Genomic DNA, 19,302 nt, shown 5'->3' on the forward strand with positions numbered 1-19,302 from the left:
GCAAATTTTTTGAAGGTGAAGATTGAGTCAGCAAGCAAATTATTTTCACCGTTTGAAAGAACCGTCACTATTCAAAACGTTTTATTTTCCCTACCACACACAATGTATTCTTCACAGTTCTGTCTGTTCAATTTGTGTTGTGTTTTATTGTTCAGACATAATGGCAACGTGCCTTTAAATATCTAATAACTCTTGTGTTTAAAAAAAACTGAAGCATTCCAGTAAGTAAAGGATTTAAATCCTCTTTTTAACTATAAATGTAAGCCTATGTAAACTGAATCATTGTGCGGTTATAGTTAAACATTTATAAATACATAAAAAATGTTTGAAAATCATTTTCCTTTCACTTCATTTTAAAGTAACTTATGACTGCCTGCATAAAACACATTGAGGTTTAAGTTCAAGAGGTAAGGAGACTTTTTAAAGGCAGCATAAAAATATAATTCGAACACACAGAGATTATACTACAAACTTTAATGTCCAGCATTAGTTAAATACATTAATTGTAGACATTTTTATAAAATATTCATTGTACTAATAGAAATTTATTCAGTGCAAACTGCTCATTAATGTGGCTCCAAACTTTATTCACCAAAATCTGGCCCTATTTAGTGCTATCTGATTAGTTATTTGCCTTTGTTTACATGGAAAAGAGAGAAAAAGAATTGAGTTGGTTGCATTCTCCAGCTTCTATCTGCACATAAACAAGGAGAACACCTCATCTCTGATATACGAGACTGAATCGGAACGCATATTCAAACCTAATGAAAGACAGTGCATCACGTGAAACCATGATCGTTTGCTAATCCGTCAAGCAAGGAAAGGTGAAACATGTAGGTTATTTAATTTGCATATCTGTTTTAGTAGAACGGTAAACTGCCAGGAAAACACTTTGTACGCCTACAGGAGGAACTTCTTCCTTTTGCTGAGTGCAAACTCACCTCTAATTTCAATAAGTGCACATTTCATCTTAGCTAAAATAAAATGGGAGTATAAAAATATCAAAATATTCAAACATTTTAGAGGTAGATACAGGTGCCCTCATGGGGCACTACAGAAGCACTTTCGTGTCCATCCGTGGTGATTTCTGTGCTACAGCAGGGTGATTTCACTTGGTGGCAAGGTGAGTCTCTTCTCTCTGAATGACAGCATGTTCTCCATGTGCATGGCAATGACACGGCACAGCTCCAGGCCCTGGGAAACACGCAAACACAGATTATTACGGACCTTATGAACCCGTTAAAGGGAAAGCAGATTTGTAATCTTTGCGTACTGGTCACTGCTGCATCTTTCATGAGGACATTTACACACACCTGCTCCAGCTGCAGCTGCGTGATTCGCTGGTTGAGCAGGTCTCCGATCATGATCTCCACGTACGGGTAACTGGAGCCTGAAGTTGGTCTCTGGGTGCGGGTCGACTGCACCTCCTTCAGCGGGAAACGTACCATGGCGTCCTAATCGCACACACAAACATGCTCACAAGCAAATACAAACACTTCTCAACTGGTTTTTGTTTCTTTTTGCATGGGGTTTAGTGTCTCCAGATGGTGCACATAAAGCTCAGCAAGTGCCAGGAGTTGAAATGGAAACAGTGTTTAGGGAAACAGCGTTCCCTCTGTCACATTCCTCGGATGTTTTGGTTCGGTTTTTGTTTTTGTTCATTTCTTTGTGGGTTATTTGTGTTTTACCGGTCTTGCCATATTTCATTCCATTCTCCATATTTATTGTTGTTAAGGTGATGCCATATTAGTTTATTCCTTAATCTTTGTTTCCAAAGCTTTTCTTTGTTTTCCATGTATTTTTCTTAGATTATCGTCAGGCTGTTTCTCATGTTCCTTAATTGAATCAGTTCAGTTTATTCTGTATTGATTAGTCGCCATCCCTCAGTCTGCCTGCTTTGCCTTCCCTCACAGCTGCACCCTGTTATGTTGCCTGTCAGTTTATTCTGTTTTCATGCACATCAGTCCATACTCCATGTCCACTTTTGTTCATGTTCTGATTAAAGGTTTACATAGAATCATCAGCATGAACGTCATATTCATTTTGAGCTTTCAGTTTTAGGGTTGACAGCTAAAAAAAAAAAAAAATCTGGGTAGACTGATTGTAAAATGAACTGTTTTAATAATTTACAAGAACTGGGTTTTAAATTTAGCAAGAAGCAAAAAAAAAACAAAAAAAACAAAAGCATTTTGTAGCTATAAAAAAGTTTCTGCTACAAGTCCAGCTGACATTTTTAAATGTAAAAACACAATCATAATAATGATAATAATGCACAAGAGCCCTTACGCTTAGCGGCAAATATTTGTCTCGTTGACTTGTCAGATATTAATTAACAAATCAGGTCACATGGTATTTTAAAACTAGGAATAGATTTCCCTGACCTACTTTATTTAAACATCTGGCACCATCTGGACTCCATACAAAATAAACACAAGCAAACAAGTACACAACTTCACCAGAAAAGGGGGCTATTTGACTCGTTTTCACGTAACTTGGTAAAAAAAAAATGTATTAACTCCTTAAAAGCTCTAGTAAATAAGCAGTCATCACATCGCCACACTCACCCAATTTTGTAATGTAAAGAATGAATCAACTGATTTTGTGGATGTCTGACTGACATTGTAGATGTGCTAGCCTTTTACTCACGTGGGTGTCCTTGTTAAGAAAGTGCAGTCCGTTCAGGTTCACAGCCAGGATGCAGGGCGCCTGGATAGACGAGGAGCTCAAACTCTGTATGTAGAAGAAAGAGGAGCCAAACATGGGGAAGGCACTGACCAGACCTGAAGAGAAACACACAAACAGACAACCAGTCACACACACAAAAAAATAATATTAATTATCTTATTTAAAAAAATCAATCTCTTGCACATTTCAACTACTCAATTAGTTTCTGATCTAAGAAGAAATAGTCAACAATATAAGAACCAATCTACGTACAGCTGTCTCTTAGGCATTCATTTTAATGTTAAAGGCGTTGGACACGCTGACAAAGTCTTACCGAGGAACTGTGCGCGGGCCTGGTGCGGGTTCAAAGGCTGGACGTACTGCATGTGCTGCGTTACCATGTTCAGCCATTGTTGTGAGCCCTGTTTGCTGTAGAACTGTGAGGGGACACATTCCTGCACCTCGCGGCTAGATGCACACAAAAACATCCAGTGGGTTTTATTAGATTACATGTTCTACTGTGTCTGGATATGTGAAGACAACATAGGGACAAGAGGATTCTGTGCTTATTTTTATTCTTTAGTTTATCTAGAAGAAAATGATTCATGCTTGAAAACAAAACCAGGAGAATATTTACAGCGTGGGCAGGTAGATGGCATCCTTGGCACGATGCTGCAGGGCGCCCAGCCTGGCAATTTGCTGCATATGCTGGTCACTGGGCTTACCTTGAGGAACTACACCCAGCAAAGCCTTCAGGTAGTCTGGTAAAACCTGGAGAAACGACAGAACTGAGTGGAAGGCAGTCTCGAAATATTATCTACTGTCAATATTAATAACTGGTGTTTGTTGTTTCTCAGGTAAGGATCTTTATCTCCCAGGCATCAGTAACTGCTGCGTGCATGCACAGTTTCCAATAAAATTCAGATGCCCCCTTTTGTGAGCACTTGCAGTAGATTCTGCTTCGTTCTGACTCCACCCTGGTTCAGTCGTTACTTTGTATGAGCCTGCTGAAGGCAGGGAGAAAGGCCAGCTCTGCTTTTATAGGTACGGCAGAGCGGAGCAAGCAAATGAAGCGGTTGCTAGATAGTTTCTAACTTTTCTTTCAGTCCAGCAGACATTTATGTTTGGTGTTTTATTCATTCGTAGTTGTTTAAACAGAAACTGGGTGAGACAAATAGATAGAATGGGGCCTTGTCTGAGCCAGAAAGCGAAGATTTACCGGTTTGTCTACATTCCCGCCCCCCCCAACTAATGGTCATGAGACATAAATCCTGACCAAAAAAAGTCCCTGAAAACAAGAGGCAGAAACAAGTTTCCTCCATTGTCCTTCCCCTAAAGGAAGACTGCTGCTTCTCCAGCCATTCAAACCGGTTTGGATATCTATTCATCCCTTCTAAAACACCTCGAGATCCCGCCGAGTGAGCTGGAGAGGATACCTCTGAAGAGATAACTTCTCTGGGTAACTTATGACCAGATGGCTGGAGGGATGTTGCTCAGCTCAAACGACAGCACTGTACCTGGTTGTAGTGCATGGTGACGTAAAGCTCATTGTCAAGTTTGAGAGCCAGACTCCATACGACCCGTCTAAACCACAGGCTGTAGTTGGCGTCCACCGGCTCGGCCTCTGTGGCGATGTCCAGGATGTACTCGCGCTTGTTCAGGGGACGCACATTCTGACCTGTGCGAGAGAGAGCAGCACCGTTATCCGATCTCATGTCGCTACGTGATGCAAAAAAAAAGTGTTGAGATTTTTAAGTTCCCCTACAGCAAAACCTCCAGACTTTACCTCTGTGTGTTACCAGAAAGACTGCATATTCATCCAGCGCCTCCAGTCTTTGCAGCCCCATTTCTGAGCAGAGCTCCTCAATCGCATCCAACGCGACCTGACATAAATACGTTCGTCAACATCCGTCCTTCCTCACAGATTTGTTTTTTCCCACTTTTACACCGTCCACAACTATTTTTCTCTTGGTCCTAGTAGTCACCTGTGTGAATCTGAGTTACACTTACAGAGCATGTTTTGATTTTCAAGTGCCTCTCAATCCCACCCGGAAGCAGGAAAAGTTGTCTCTTTGAGCTGCGCCCAGCCTACACACGCAACCAAAAGAAAAAGAAAAAAGAAAAAAAAAAAAGAATCAGAAAATCCATCCAGATAACCAAACAACTCTACTGTCATGAGTGAGCCCTCTCTAGCCCTCTGTCATATATTCACACAAAGCACTTAAAACTACAAACATCAACTTTTCCATACAGGATTAGAACAAATCTGTCAAAACAAGCCTTCCCAAATGGCGTTCACTTTTTTCTGATTGTGCTGTGTATCCCTGCAGACACTGTGCAAATTGTTTGACTGCGAGTTTCTGTTGCTCAACGCTCAGCAGATTCAGACAGGCCCTTCTTCAGGACGGGGTATCGGTTTCACTGATACCGTTTGATTTGCAAGAGAATGAGCTGTGACAAATCTCCATGGCCTAAAGCAATGCTTTTGTTTCCAACAAGCTGCAAAGCTTTGAGTAGATCACCAAAGCAGCCATCTTTAAATCTTTACAAACAATAAAATAATTAGGCATTGTTTTCAAATCAGAAAAATTGGTCTTTTTTTAATGACATAATGGAGCAGGTTTGTTTATTGATTTATGACTTTGTTTCTTTGAGAGTATGTACGATTTAAATCTCAAATAATTATCAAAATATACATTCAAGGCAAATAGAAATATGAAAACCAAAGTCGTCAGTATATTTTGTTGGGTTTTTATGTGACAAAGTAGCAAATTGTGAAGGGGAATAAACTATATCTTCACAAAAACAAAGGTGTGCATTTGTATTGAACACTTTTGCGCCAATAAAAATGCAGTGCAAACCTCCTGCCTTCAGAATTAATGTAACTCGTGAATAGATTCAGCTTTTCTTCAGTTTATTCTCAGCATACATCCAGTTGCTCTGTGAAGGTTTGTTAGAAAACAGCAGTGAACGAGCAGTATCATGAAGACCAGGGAGCCCAGCATGCAGGCCAGTCTCAAAGCTTAAAGTAGTTGTCTAAGCATCCACAGGTGTTTGTACTTTTTTGGATCTCACTTGTGTTTGCATTTGGATTGGTTTTGGGCTGTTTATTATCGTGATTAAAGTCGTTCCGTTTTCCCTGATCTGCTTCTTCTTCAGCTGCGCTGCATTCCTGTGATTAGTCACACCTGATTCCCAAGCCACTCATGAACTCTCCCAGTAGTTTAAAGTCTCTTTGTTTCCTTGCCTCCCTGCCAGATTCTGTGTTTATCGTAGTCTGTTTGCCATTGCCTTTCTCTTTAATGCTCGCTCTGTTCCTGCCGTCTGCCAGCTCTGCATTCTGCTTTACAGCGTTTAGTTCGTATCCTTTGTTTTCGCAAGTCATTTTATTTGTCAAATGCCACCGATTGGCCCCTCTACACTTGACTCTTAATGCAACATGAAACATAACCGTCCCAAACTTTACATGTCTCATGCAGCTTTATTCGATCCATCTTCTGGAAGTTGGAAGAATATAGATCAAACGTACTAAGATGTATCCTTCCACCTCAACTCGTCGGCTGGGCAATGGACGACTAATGACCTCAACCCTCAAAATAGTTGGTATGTTTGGCAAAAGACACAATCTACAGATTATCTTGAACTCCTATAGTAAAACATGGTGGTGGAAATAAATATGACACTATGGGGATCCTTTTTGATCAGCAGTGGTGGGAAAGCTGGTGAGCTAAGTAAGTAAAGAAGAATCGATTATTTCCATTTTACAGATATGTGCTACTTTGTGTTGGTCAGTCCAAAAATAGAAATGTAACTACTGCGTCATTATAGAACAACACTTTATAGTATATATATATATATATATATATATATATATATATATATATATATATATATATATATATATATATATATATATGGAGAAAACAGAACTTCAAATTTGAGTTATTTATTTATATTTTAATTTATGCAGCCATATTCGTTCCAGTGTGGCAGTTCATTTCCTCAGTCTAACCATATACCAACATATATAGATCCAAAGACAATTGACAAGGAAATAATAAAAATTAAAAAAAAACTAACCAGTATTGCCTTGATCTCCATGCTGTTAGGATACTGAATACGTCCTCCATATTGGAATGTCCTCTTCAGATTCTCCTGACAAGCCTTGGCGATACCTGTCAAATTAAACCAGCAGGTAGTAAAAACTTTAATACAGAACTATGACTAACCCTCAGTCTGCTGGCGAAGAACTGATCACAGTGACAACACTGGGAATGGTTCACAACTCATAAAGACCCGCGCCAGGCTTCCTGGACCTCTGATCCTTCAAAGGCTGCTGGATCGTAGCCAAGCTGGAAAACTCTGTCGCAGTGGGACGCCAGGTATGACCCTACTGAGCTCATTAAGCAAGTAAAAAAAAAAGTTTTCTCCTCTGTTTTTCCAGGACTGCGTCCAGAATTCCTCCACCACAGGAAATGTGTTTGTATGGCATCTGCTCTGTGCAACTATCTATGTTCTTGTTTCTAAAACGGGAGGTTTCTGCAGCCCCGTCGTCACTTTCTGTCTCACTATGAGACATAACAAGGACTTCCATCAGCTTGTTTTTGCATCGTCAGGTGACTGGTGTTTCTTTACAGAGCATGCCATTCTGTGCAATAATTTCAAAACGGTGTAGCGCTCTGTGTGTATTTTCTGGAGAATACAGTCAGAAAGAAACATCCACATCTTTTAATCACCCTGGGATGATCACATGTATCACGAGCCATATGATCCCCTTCTTTCCTTTTCCTCATCCCTGTTCAGCCCTTAATATGATTTGTCAATGTGATAAAAATCATTTTGCATCGGCTCCCCAGCTTGAAAAAAATTATAACTTTTCTTGGTCTCTCTGCAATCAAGGGTGTGTGTGCGTGTCCTCGCTTGAAGCCAACACATTCCAATCTCTATGTGCAAGGCACTGCGCCTTTTTATACTGAGGTTGTGAATTCTGTGTTTTAGCTGTTTGGCTAGAGATCTCCACCTGGAGCAGAAGCAGAACTGGACGTGTTTTTGTGTTTGCAAAAAGCGTTTCAATAAAGTTCTTGGACAGAGCTGTCAGTCAGGCTGGCATGTAGACAAGCATTCTCCAGATGTTTGGGTGGCCAACCATGGAGGTTCACCCCAAGCACATGTAAAAGTACATCCTTTTACATGTGCTCCTCATGTGGAGCTGATATACCACCGTCCATGGTAAATTTTTAGCATCTTTTAGTCTGATGTTAATTAATTAATTAACGTTAATTAATCGGTTGCGTACCTTGGTATGGCATCCCGGGGCTGTCGCAGGCATCCTGCAGAAACCTCAGCAGAAATGGCTTCATGACGTCGGAGCAGCGATGAAAAGCTGTTAGGATGTACAGCAGCCTCCATCCTCTCTGGCAGCTATCCCTGCAGGAAACACACACACACACACACACACACACACACACACACACTTATAGCTACTCAATCACCCCATCGCTGATGGTGACCTGTGAGGGCTGGAGGTCTTACTGTTTGGAACTGGTGTTGGTAGTGACCTGTTTCATCACTTGGCAGTAGGCTTCGTCCTTTGTCAGACCATGGTCGCTACTTAACTGCAGTGATCAAAGGATATATAAATGATGCTCAAAAAAACGCTCCTAAATGCAGTTTATTGAGAATTTATTACAACAATTATACCTTTAGCATAGTAGCCACCAGGTCCTGCTCAGTCTGGCCTTTCATTGGAAAGTCTCCCATAAACTTCATAATAGCTGGGAAAAAAATAAATAACATTTTATTTATAAAGCACTTGTGAGGAAAAAAAAAATCTAAACTGCTTCATAAATAACAACGTGGTGGCATCAGAACTGATTCGCATGTGGAAGCTGAGATGATTTTGTCAGAAGCCTGGCAGCAGCGCTGTGAATGCTTTTGCAAAGACTTGTAACATAATCGCAGCAACACAAACACAATGAAACAAAAACATGAATAACTATTTCAAATAATACACAGTGGATGTAATCCTGGTAATAGCCTTGAAATTATAAAAACACAAATGAATTAGAGACGCTAAACATGTGTACCTCAACTTTAATCATAATTAAAGGTTTATTCCAAGGTTCCCAACAGATTCCTATCATCCCATTCAGTTCTGTTCTTACCTATAGAGATATCAGCAGCCACTCTGTTCATCCCGCTGTCAGAGAAATCAATCAGAGACTCGTGGATTGGAGACTAAAAGCAAAACATGGAGAAATGTGCCGATGATCAACTACTATTAGCATTGCAAGCTAATAGTAACCGATATATTTTTGTGTATTTTGAACTTTCAAACACCGTGGCAACATCTTCACTGAGACAACCTGTAGAGTACGGTGTTTGTGACTAATTTCATGAGATACATAATGTAAGAAGTGCAAATAAACCGAGTTTCATAAAAAGGGAGGCCATGTTGAATTTTGAGATTGGGGCAGCTGGGTAAAACTTGGACTTTATTTTACCTTCTGAGTAAAAACAGAGTGCATAATAAACCACATCCTTCAACTAGTCATGCAGGACCTATTACCGTAGTTTCCCCACGCTTTGAACCATGCAGCTTATGGCCCGGTGCGGCTTTTCTGTGGATTTCTTTTCAACCACCAGGGGGCGCTTTAGCAGGAAGTGAGTCATTGCAAGTCAAAATTGGAAATCAAAGAAGAAAGTGCTAAATTTTCATTCAGAACAAGCACATGCTAGCAGCAGCAGGCACAACGGAGAAATTTCTTCAAACTCATATGTTGCCGCTTTTAAGTTGAGGGCTAAAGATCCGGAAAATATGGTAATTATCTTTTCTTTTTTTTTTTTTACTTATCTTTATGATATAACGCAACAAACTGCACAAGTGAGTTTGAGCAGAGTCAGTAGAATCACCTTGGAGAATTTGACCATATCAACAGGATCCCTGGCCTCCTTCCCTTTTTTGGCTTTCTGATCACTGTGAGGGATAAACAACAGAACAGTCGGTCATATTTATTAATCAGATGTAAAATCGGGGCTGGATTCTTGGCTGAACATGTGTTGGTGTGCATCTGCCTGACCTCCTGTTCCTCTGGGCTTCTCTGAAGTACTTCTTGGCAAACTCGGTCATTAAATACTGATTGCTGTGCAGAGGCAGATCGTCCATTTCCACACTCCAGCTGTCCCCATACATCTCGTTCACGACCTGACGCACACAAAAATAACTCAAAAGTTTAACCCCAAAGTGTATTTGTGCACTGTAGTTTGGGATTATAATCTGAGGACAGAATCCCGGTCTGCACCTCTGTGGAGAGCTCGAGCTCATGGGCAGCTACAGCCGAGCCCATCGCCACAGCAACGGCAGCTGATGCGGCGACCCGTCCGTGCCTGTCGCGGGGCTCCGCACGCTCCGCTGGCAGAAACAGGAAGTCAGGAGCAGCTACAGGATGGACGTAATCGCTGGGAAACACTCCGGACCTTCCAAAAACAGCTCCGAAACGCCAACCTGTTTCATTCGGAGACATGAAGTATATATTTAAAGTCCCCCAAAACAAAAAAGGGTCATGTCAAATGAGCAAAAGGAACAGGAGTGAACTGGAAATATTTTATTTTTTTTACTTTGAGGAAAAAATATAATAAATTTGATTTTAAAAATTTTCTTTGAAATAGAAAACTAGAAGAGCAAAACAGGTCATATGATAGCCGAAAATATATTCATCACATAGTAAAGAGAAACTCATGCCACACCCACCAAACTCTGGTGTGTCCCTCTTCAGCTCCTCCAGAAGCATGACAGTTTTCCTCACAATGCAGCCATATTGTCTTCCTGCACACAAATCCACACACAGACAATGACGACGACGTGTTTTGCCGCAAACAGAATTAAACAGAAACGATAACCAGACTTTTTTCATATTTGTCTACGCCAGGTTTTTCACCAGATTCCAGCCCATCCATGTGCTGCAGCCGGATGATGTCTCCTTTATGGAAACTGAGGTGATTCCTGTTCTCAGTGATGTAATTCCTCACCGCCACCACGTACTCTGAGTCCTGAGAAATTGCACACGGTTAGATTTACTAACTCGGTCACGTCAGAGAGGTGAGGGTTGAGTAAAAATGTATTTGATATTTGAAAATCCTTCCACTTTACAATCATGCACTACCAATAAAAACACTGAACCACCATGTCAGTCCATCGGAAATAATAATGCTAACGGTTCAAAGAAGAAAGAATGCAAACTTATAAGACAGACGTGCAGAACAGCGAGTGAGCGGTGGAAAATGTCTCGCTGACCTTCTTGAGCTCCGTGAGGAAGTAGTCGATCATATGTTTGACCTGCGGCGCTTTGGCAGAGAACAGAATCAGTTTCTCATTGGTCAAGTTGAACTCCAGCATGTTCTTCGACGGGATGGACACAAACAGGATGTCCGAGTAGCTGCACGGGGGGGTCAAAGGGCAGGAACTCAAGTCAATGTCGAAGCAGGTCAAGATTCTTCTTAAGTGATCTAATTTTTCTATTTCATTGCCTAGAACTGCTTCCAACATATCTGTAATATGCCGTAGGCCTACTCTGATGCAATAAACATGATCTAGTCAAGACCAGGTACTGAAATTATTTCAACTGTTTATTACTGAAGAAGCCAGAAAGGCAAGTACACGCATTCATAGATCTTCAGTGTGGAAGTGCAGCTAATAAATTCAATGATTTATAATCAGAAGGCGACAGCATGTTTATCAAAACAGTAGTGTTGGTAGTTTCTGGGTCTAGAGCCTACAGGCACACAATGTCAAGAGGAAAAGACAACAGAAATGACATTAAAGTAACACCCGTTGCAGGCCTGGGAATGTTTATAAAGGCTAAATGTCTGAAAGGCAACCCGTCTCAATTAAATGTTTCATTTGCACTGTTTTGGCATACAGATTATGCTTTTACCTTGTATGGCAGTGATAATTATATATATGATGTTTTATGATTGTGTTTTACGTTAAGAGTTGCATCTCAGTGAACTACCAGACTTTTGCAACAATGCTTTTTGGACAGGTGAGACCAAAATAGAGATATTTGACCATGTTTGGTGAAAACCAAATACATTCATACGGTAGAAACATGCATTATTTATCAAAACACAATGATGGCAATGCAATGATTTTATATTTTACAGCAACAGGATTTGGGAACTGTGCGGTTATTGCGTAAGCTAAAGGGTTCCAGAGTCAAACATCGGTCTGACTGCTGAAGCCAGACCCAAACCACACCCTGCTAACAGTGAAGGAATCTTACATTCAAAAAGAATAAAGAAATTTTATGTTAAAAAACTCCTTGACCATATGAGAAATTGATGAAGACTTCCAAGAATACCCTAAAATATTGCTGATGAGGGAGTTTTGACAAGAAGCTAAATCATAGCTTGTACATTTAGTCAGTGAATAATAATAGTTTTGAGTCAGATTTGTGTGTATGTACACGAATCGGACTTATTTTTGAATAGTTTTGGACTTGGGGGAAAAAAACAAGTAGGTTTTACTGTGCATTGATGGGAAAAATCCTAGAATTGGAAAAAATGATGTGATTTTCTTTTTCACTAAATCCTGAAAACCTGCAGAAGAAGAAGAACATTCCCTGCAATACTTTAACTCAGGAACCACCCAACTGTCCCTTAGGACAGAAAATCAGTTTGTTCTGACCCACATTATTTCCTCCCAGCTGTCCTCCAGAGTCACAAGGACCATAGATTATCGCAATACACTCGTCACGTCTGTAGAGGTAAAAACGAGGACATGACCTACAGTGTTAGCAGCATTGGTTGGATTATACTATAATTTACAGCTTAGGTGTGGCTGATGCTTTAATGCAACAGATGTTTCTTGCAAACCTTTGCAGATTTCCATCACCAATCCAGAACTTAAGTTCACCTGTAAGGCCTCAGCACCCTGAAGTAGTCTGAAGTGGTCGAGCCGCTCTTCACCAGCTTCAGCAGCTTGATGCCTTTATGCGACACGGACAAGACCTGCACTCCCGTTCCCACGCTGCCCTGAAAAGCACACACACACACACACACGCATGAACTGCAGCCTGAATTACATGCAACCGTGGTCCGACACTCGTAAGGGCCAAAAGAAGGAGGGACGCAGACTTGGGGAACTCACAGAGGCGGGGAAGAGGCGGGAGAAGTAGATCTCCCAAGAGTCTTTAGCCATGGCCACCACTTTTTTCTTCACGCTTTCGTCATGCGTTCCTGAAGCCTGATCCACTTTGTTCTCCGCTGTTAAAAACAAGATGGACTCTTCAAAGTTTCATCCGTGTGTGTTTGATCTTTATTTCGTTTGGGGTTTTCTTGTTACCGAAAAGGTCTTTCATCTTCTGTCTTTCGTCCTGAGTGATGCGGACGCAGGCTTCGGAGAAGGTATCGTGTACGATCTGCAAAAGAGAGACGAAAACACGCATTACCTTGCAAGATGCCACCGTCAGCATGTTTCACTTGTCGAGACGGTGTTTGTTTTCTTCCACGTGTCGGTCTAGAAGCTTAGACCGACTTACTTGTGACCATATCACCTTCTTTGACATGTTTGTGGTGTCCACTGCAAAGTTTGTGTCAAACTGTCAAAAATACAATCTGGTACCGGATTAAGCAATACTCTTTTGTTATTTTAGAACTAATCCTGCACAACTTCATCCCTGATCTGAATAATTACTTAAAAATCAACAAATCCATCCAGTTAATTGTTGCAGTGCCACGGAGGCAGACCGGGGCCAATCTTCAGCAGTCATCGGACGAGAGAATGGAGAACTTCCTTCACGGGTCCATCACAGAGCAACGCAGAAACACGCATGGCAAAAAAAACAACAAACACTCTAATTTATACCCAAGAGCAATTTGGAGTAACCATTTGGACTTTGGGGATAAATAAGAGTCTCTGGAGAGAACTCATGCAAACTACATGCAGAAAAAGGCCTGGCTTTGGACGCAGAACCTTCTTTCTGCATGGTTATTTATCATTAATAATTTGTAATTCTTCAATATCCCACATACTCATTAAAGTATCACATGAGCCTGTTTCAGTTTGAAATGAATTAATCGATGTTCACAAACGTCTTTGACCAACCTGTCTGAAAATTAGGTCCAGGATCAGAGGGTTGTTCAAGTTCTCTTTGGGGTAGAAAACCTGCATCAAAACGAAAGATAATGACAGCAAGACAAGTAAGTATCACAGAGATACAAACTGTGGTATCCAGTGTTCATTATTCCCATCTCTCAAAGCATTTACTCGCAATGCAAATAAATTGAGAGGAGAGAAGATCCGGAACTCGCCTCCTTCCTCATGAAGAGTTTCCAGGGGACATTAGAGTAGGTGTAATATTCATCACTGGTTCTGCTGTGGAGCTGAGTCTGAATATTCTCCTCCTCCACTGGTAATTCTCTAGAGACTGGAGAGACACACCAATGAAGTCCAAACAGACTTCCTGTTTATGTTAAACTGCGAGTGTAAAATGTGCAAAAATATTTTTTCTGTTTGTTTTAATGTCTAGTGTTTGGGAAAGCTCACCTGGCGGATGGGAAGGGATCATGATGGAGCTGGCTGCAGACGCTGCAGGTTGAGGCTTGGCTACCTTGACAGCTTTTACTTTTTCCTCTTCCTTCGGTTGGGAGGACAGAGGCTTCTTCTGCGACTGAGCATCAGGAAATGGCAAGTAGCATTTGCTTTCTTTAGCTAGTTTGTGTTAATATAGCGTTAATCTTGTACAAAGGGTTGAGATTTACCGGTTGCGGGGGATTTGCCATTTGATCTTTAAGGATCTCCATAGCTTCATCATGGGGGTCAGGTTTCTTGGCAAACTTCTTCCCGTCACTTTTCCTGCACGCACAAGAAAATAACGACGAATACATACCGGATTATCATACAATTTCTTTATATAGACTGAAAAATCCCTCAATTAAACACTGTTTGTTAGATCTGACCAATCAGATTCAGCTGGATAAAAAATAAGTTTAAATCTGATTGAAAGAAAATCCCAAGAAACGAAAGTAAAACAATCTGTTAACTGATTCCTTCTCAGCATTCTTGAAACATGTGAGGATGAGGACAATTTAATTTAATAAGTATATATCTGGGTTGGCATAACCCAGTGCGCCACCTTTGCGTTGGAGACCCAGCAGAGGACGTTGCGCTTGCAGGCTGGTGCTGCTTGATTATGTCCTTGATGTTGTGGCTCGGGTCGATTCGCTCCGTGTTGCTCACACTGGACCGGACCACATCCTCAGGAGGCGGCCCACGTGTCGTACCTGGAGAATACGCCAACAAAATGAGAAAATACCAGAGAATCTTCACGTCTACGTTTGCAGAATATAACAAGACGTACTCGTTTTCCGCTGGACGGCAGCAGGGCTGGACTTGTGCGACTCGCCGCTCTCTTTGGCCTGCAGACAAACAAGAACCAAGACGATATTTGAAAGTTGATGAAATCGGCATGTAGTGGGATGTGCTTACTCACGGGGCTCGGTGTGTGCGAGCGCTGCGGCGGGTTTGCGTGGTGGTGGGGTGGTGGTGTCTGCGGCGCTGGAGCAACGGGAGGGAAGGAAGACAACATCTGCTGCTGGATCGCCATGGCCTGCATGGTCATCTGCTGCGCCTGCACCAGATCGACATTAGGAGTTACAGCTTTGCTGTTCTGCAGAAAGTGAATGTAAAGTTCGTTTTGTTTTTTTCTTTTCAGCTGCTTTTCAGTTGGCGGAGGCTTAATTACTTCCTCGCCATCACTATGAAGAAATCACCTAGACAGAAACTGTCTGACAACATGAAGTAGGCTAAAATATCTCAGAAAGCAACACATCAGGCCCTGAACTAAAGAGATTCAAGAGCGGACAAGAAAAGAAACGATTAATGTAGGGCTGAAACGATTCCTCGAATGATTCGAGTACCTCGATTACTAAAATTCCTCGAGGAAAATTTACCTGCCTCGAAGCTTCGTTAATTTATGTTTTATTAGTTAGCGCACCGTGTTCCGGCCGGGACTTCATTTGCGTTGCGCGGAGCTCTCACTTCCGCCTCTGAGTTGTTGACAAAAGCCAAGTCTCAGCGGCATAAAGTCCAATCTTCAAGATTGGCCCGTGGGGATTTTATTGATTGATGATAATGCCCGACTTTTTATCGTTTTTGGGGAACCAATAAGCATCCTTAAAATGACTGGGGGATGCCTGGAGTACGGCAGCATTTCTCCTCCGGGGCTGCTGGTTGAAAGCGAACGGCGGGAAGAGCGCTGAGGTGAGCGGATAGACTGAACAGGGCGGGCGGCTGAGTAGCTGATGCTTACCGTGTAAATGTAGCTTTACCGACGAACCGCACAATAAATTTCATATCCCGGTCTGAAGAAACGGGTGGCGGAGCGCATCGTACATGGCTGGTAGATGAGTTTCTGAGTGTGACCAGTGAAGGTGTCGTAAATATCCCGTATTGCTTCCCCCCGTGTTCGTCCCCCGGTCTAACGGTTCGTCAGTCCGCTGGTCTATTTCCTCCCCTCCACCCCATTTTACGTTAGTTCATTCGCCCTCTCCTCCCACTCCAGGCGGCATTTCCCGTATTTTCAAACCCAAAGCGTGACAGGTTAGGTGGCAAGGTGAGTTTAATTAATCTATTAAACTCACTGAAGATGAATACATAAACTAAAAGCTGGATTGTAGACATTTTTATAAGCATATTTGTGAGCCTGCCTCTTTGTTATTAAATTCAATATAATTTCAGATTTTTCTACAACTTTTCTTCTGGTTAACTTAGAAAGTGAGCTATTATTGTTACAGGTTAGTTTTCTAAACTACAAAAAAGCAACTGTTAGGGGTGCTCAAATATGAAAAGTTGGACTGATATTGATATCTGATAGTAACACCGGTATTATGCCAGATTTACCAATATTTCATTTTATATATTTTTTTATCCGATTACTCGATTAATCGTAAGAATAATCGATAGATTACTTGATTACTAAAATATTCGTTTACAACAGCCCTAGATTAATGTCTGACTGTCTGGCAAGGATTAGATATATCTAAAGTAAAAAATTTTTATAATGCAAGGCTAGTTTGGTAAAGATAATTGTTAAAAAAATAGGCTTGTTTACACTCCTACGAAGCTTTTATAGTTAGTTTAGGCCATTGACCAACATTTTCTCTTAACTTTTACAAATCATGATTCTATACGTACTCCAGGATGAAACTCTGATTTGCTCATTGAAACGTGTTGAGCAGGTACTTTAGATGAAGATTTCTCATTCATCTTAAATAACGGTTTGGGTTGGTCGGTTTTGCAACTTGTCAAGCGTTTTTATCATAACATTCGGCTTATACGTTCACAGCAAATTTAATGTAATTCCCCAGTATTATGGCAATCGTTGGGGCTCATCCTGGATATTAATTTACACCTGTGAGTTATACACACACAGGTGTAAATTTGTGTAACTTTTTGTAACTACAGCATGGGGACTAACAGCAACATTAAATGATTCCTACCAGAATGATGGCTTGCTGGTTGATGATGGCTTGTTGCTGCTGAGTCAGCACCACCTGCTCCGGTCCTGAGGAAAACGAGGAAGAAATCTACGGTGAAACAACAGCGATGCAAATTGCGTCAAAGTGAAACGCCGAGCGTGCGTTTATTTCACCGCAACAAGACACACTGGAGGTTTAGAACTGCTTTAGAAAGGCAGGAATTATGCTTAGAGCCGCAGGTGAAGTCCACCATGCCCACTCGTTTCAGGCCACACATGCTGGAAAGCCACACGCCTCGTTCTCCTTATACCTGGCACACCTGTCACCACAGGTAAGCCCGGGACTGCGGGCATCGCCGGGAGAGCAGGCAGGCCCGGCAGGCCCCCGCTGTAAGGCGACGCGTCCGTTTCCCTGGCAGCTGCTTGGGCGGCCGTGGGCACGGAGGCGGGGGCGCTAGCGGGCAAAGGAGCGGGCGCCACGCGAGTGGCGGGAGTGGAGGCGGGAGTGGGGGAGGCGGGCAGAGGGTAGGGCTGCTGGGGACGGTTGTACTGGTGGTACTCGGGCTGCTGCGGCTCTTCCTCTGGTTGCTGGTGTCGTTCCTGGTGAAGGTGGTGGGAGGGGACTGGCCTGGGGGGCATCATTCCTCCGGCCACTGGGAGCACTGGGACAGCTTCAAGAGCAGCGAGTGGGGAACAAGATCAGAGTCAAGTGAATGTTTCCTACTGCAGGTTTGGAGCACAGGTGGGTGGTTGCAGGTATTCAGTGCCTTTATCCTCAGTAAAATAATCAGTCTACATGACAGAGATTTAAATATTTCCGTAAACAGATAAAGAACGTATAAAAGAGTGAACAACTGATGGTGCTGCTTTGGCATGTATTGGGAGTAGATGTTTTACAAACTGAATTGAATTGGTGGTTTAAATCCAGTTTGTCCATCTATCCAAAGTGAAATGTTGTCTGTTCTTCTTCAGAAGTTAAGCTGGTTGGATGTGAAAGTTAGTTTTGCCACTAATCCTTATTTGGATGTTTGCAGAGCCCATAAATATGTTTCAATCTAAACCAGCCAATTGCTGCTCTGGTTGTATGTTTAGGGATCATTGCACTGCCTTACCTTCCCAACTATGTTACTACTGAACACTTTTGCAAGGCACAATTAATCCCCACACAGACGGCAATCACTTGTTAACCCTAGTTTTACTTTAAGTTGATAATATATTCAGTTTTCTTCACTTTGTGCATCTTCTGACCACCAATTATCCAATAATTATACAAGACGACTCACGAACGAGTTTTAAGTCGCAAAGACAAAGAAGTAGAAACAAAATGAGAAGAGTAAAGACGGCAGCCCTGGTAGGAATAAGATTATTTTATTAATAAAAATGTGGAAACTAGGAGTGAAGCATAGCCGTGTCATTTAAAAACACCTGTTGTTGCAGTGGATGGCTACTGATGCATTATGAATGAGGCTGGTGCTCATTGTGGCTCCTAATCGCCAGATTAGGGGTGTTGATCCGTGGACCTGAATCTTTAAGCAACAGCCCTGCAGAGTTTATCAGCCTTTACAAGAAAAACAAAATCACTATAATGTGTTAAATAAGACTAAAAAAAAATCAACTCAGCGCATTTTGAACTAGTGAGGAATCTTACTAAAGTCTCAAGGATTCACACCAAGATAAACACCATCAACATAAAAGAAGAGTTATGGACAGAAATGTTAAAAGAAAAAAAATGCAGAGGAAATACTACATAAAGAAATAGCCTGCAGAGTCGGAACAGAAACTACACGGGAAGGTTCAAAGTTTCACCTCCAGGACGAATCCCCGGCGGATAAGGCCGGGTGGGAGTCGCTTGCCCCTCTCCACGGCCTTCCCCTGCGACGCCGACGCCTCCTCCTCCCTTCATCCTCGTAGACAAGGCAGCCTTTTCCATGTTCTGGCCGACAGAGAGGTCATTTGGATCGGGCAGAGCAAAAACAAAAAAAAATTATTCCCCCCAAAAAGAACTGGAGTTTAAACGACACAGAGAACGAGATTGAAAGCAAAGAGACCACGAGATGTAGATTGCTGCATGACTGAGACGCTCGCGAGTGGAGCCGCAGGAACCGAATACGCTCCAGGTGCTACCACACACACACTGTAGGCGATGCTCAACCACACACAC

General features: G+C 42.0%; 1 protein-coding gene across 1 annotated transcript in view; it reads right to left on the bottom strand.

Moving 5' to 3' along the window:
* Positions 1–462: 462 nt before the first annotated feature.
* LOC103147438 (unconventional myosin-XV-like) overlaps positions 463–19,302 on the bottom strand; it is a 49,692-nt gene continuing 30,852 nt past the window's right edge. Inside the window, exons 54-85 of the mRNA XM_016678363.1 lie at positions 18,948–19,122; positions 17,453–17,812; positions 17,164–17,228; positions 15,156–15,293; positions 15,024–15,081; positions 14,799–14,946; positions 14,425–14,518; positions 14,210–14,333; positions 13,975–14,090; positions 13,769–13,828; positions 13,007–13,082; positions 12,812–12,927; positions 12,578–12,696; positions 10,958–11,099; positions 10,602–10,713; positions 10,415–10,489; positions 9,966–10,168; positions 9,744–9,868; positions 9,577–9,640; positions 8,829–8,901; positions 8,365–8,438; positions 8,197–8,279; positions 7,961–8,091; positions 6,745–6,839; positions 4,675–4,752; positions 4,451–4,547; positions 4,182–4,342; positions 3,302–3,435; positions 2,999–3,132; positions 2,647–2,780; positions 1,314–1,454; positions 463–1,194 (exon numbers count right to left, since the gene is read on the bottom strand). Coding sequence (XP_016533849.1) covers positions 1,093–1,194; positions 1,314–1,454; positions 2,647–2,780; positions 2,999–3,132; positions 3,302–3,435; positions 4,182–4,342; positions 4,451–4,547; positions 4,675–4,752; positions 6,745–6,839; positions 7,961–8,091; positions 8,197–8,279; positions 8,365–8,438; positions 8,829–8,901; positions 9,577–9,640; positions 9,744–9,868; positions 9,966–10,168; positions 10,415–10,489; positions 10,602–10,713; positions 10,958–11,099; positions 12,578–12,696; positions 12,812–12,927; positions 13,007–13,082; positions 13,769–13,828; positions 13,975–14,090; positions 14,210–14,333; positions 14,425–14,518; positions 14,799–14,946; positions 15,024–15,081; positions 15,156–15,293; positions 17,164–17,228; positions 17,453–17,812; positions 18,948–19,122 — 3,807 coding nt within the window. The 3' untranslated portion in view covers positions 463–1,092. The remainder of the gene's footprint in view (positions 1,195–1,313; positions 1,455–2,646; positions 2,781–2,998; positions 3,133–3,301; positions 3,436–4,181; positions 4,343–4,450; positions 4,548–4,674; positions 4,753–6,744; positions 6,840–7,960; positions 8,092–8,196; positions 8,280–8,364; positions 8,439–8,828; positions 8,902–9,576; positions 9,641–9,743; positions 9,869–9,965; positions 10,169–10,414; positions 10,490–10,601; positions 10,714–10,957; positions 11,100–12,577; positions 12,697–12,811; positions 12,928–13,006; positions 13,083–13,768; positions 13,829–13,974; positions 14,091–14,209; positions 14,334–14,424; positions 14,519–14,798; positions 14,947–15,023; positions 15,082–15,155; positions 15,294–17,163; positions 17,229–17,452; positions 17,813–18,947; positions 19,123–19,302) is intronic.

Source organism: Poecilia formosa, unplaced genomic scaffold (assembly GCF_000485575.1).
Source record: "Poecilia formosa unplaced genomic scaffold, Poecilia_formosa-5.1.2 Scaffold182, whole genome shotgun sequence".
In the NCBI taxonomy this organism is placed as follows: Eukaryota; Metazoa; Chordata; class Actinopteri; order Cyprinodontiformes; family Poeciliidae; genus Poecilia; species Poecilia formosa.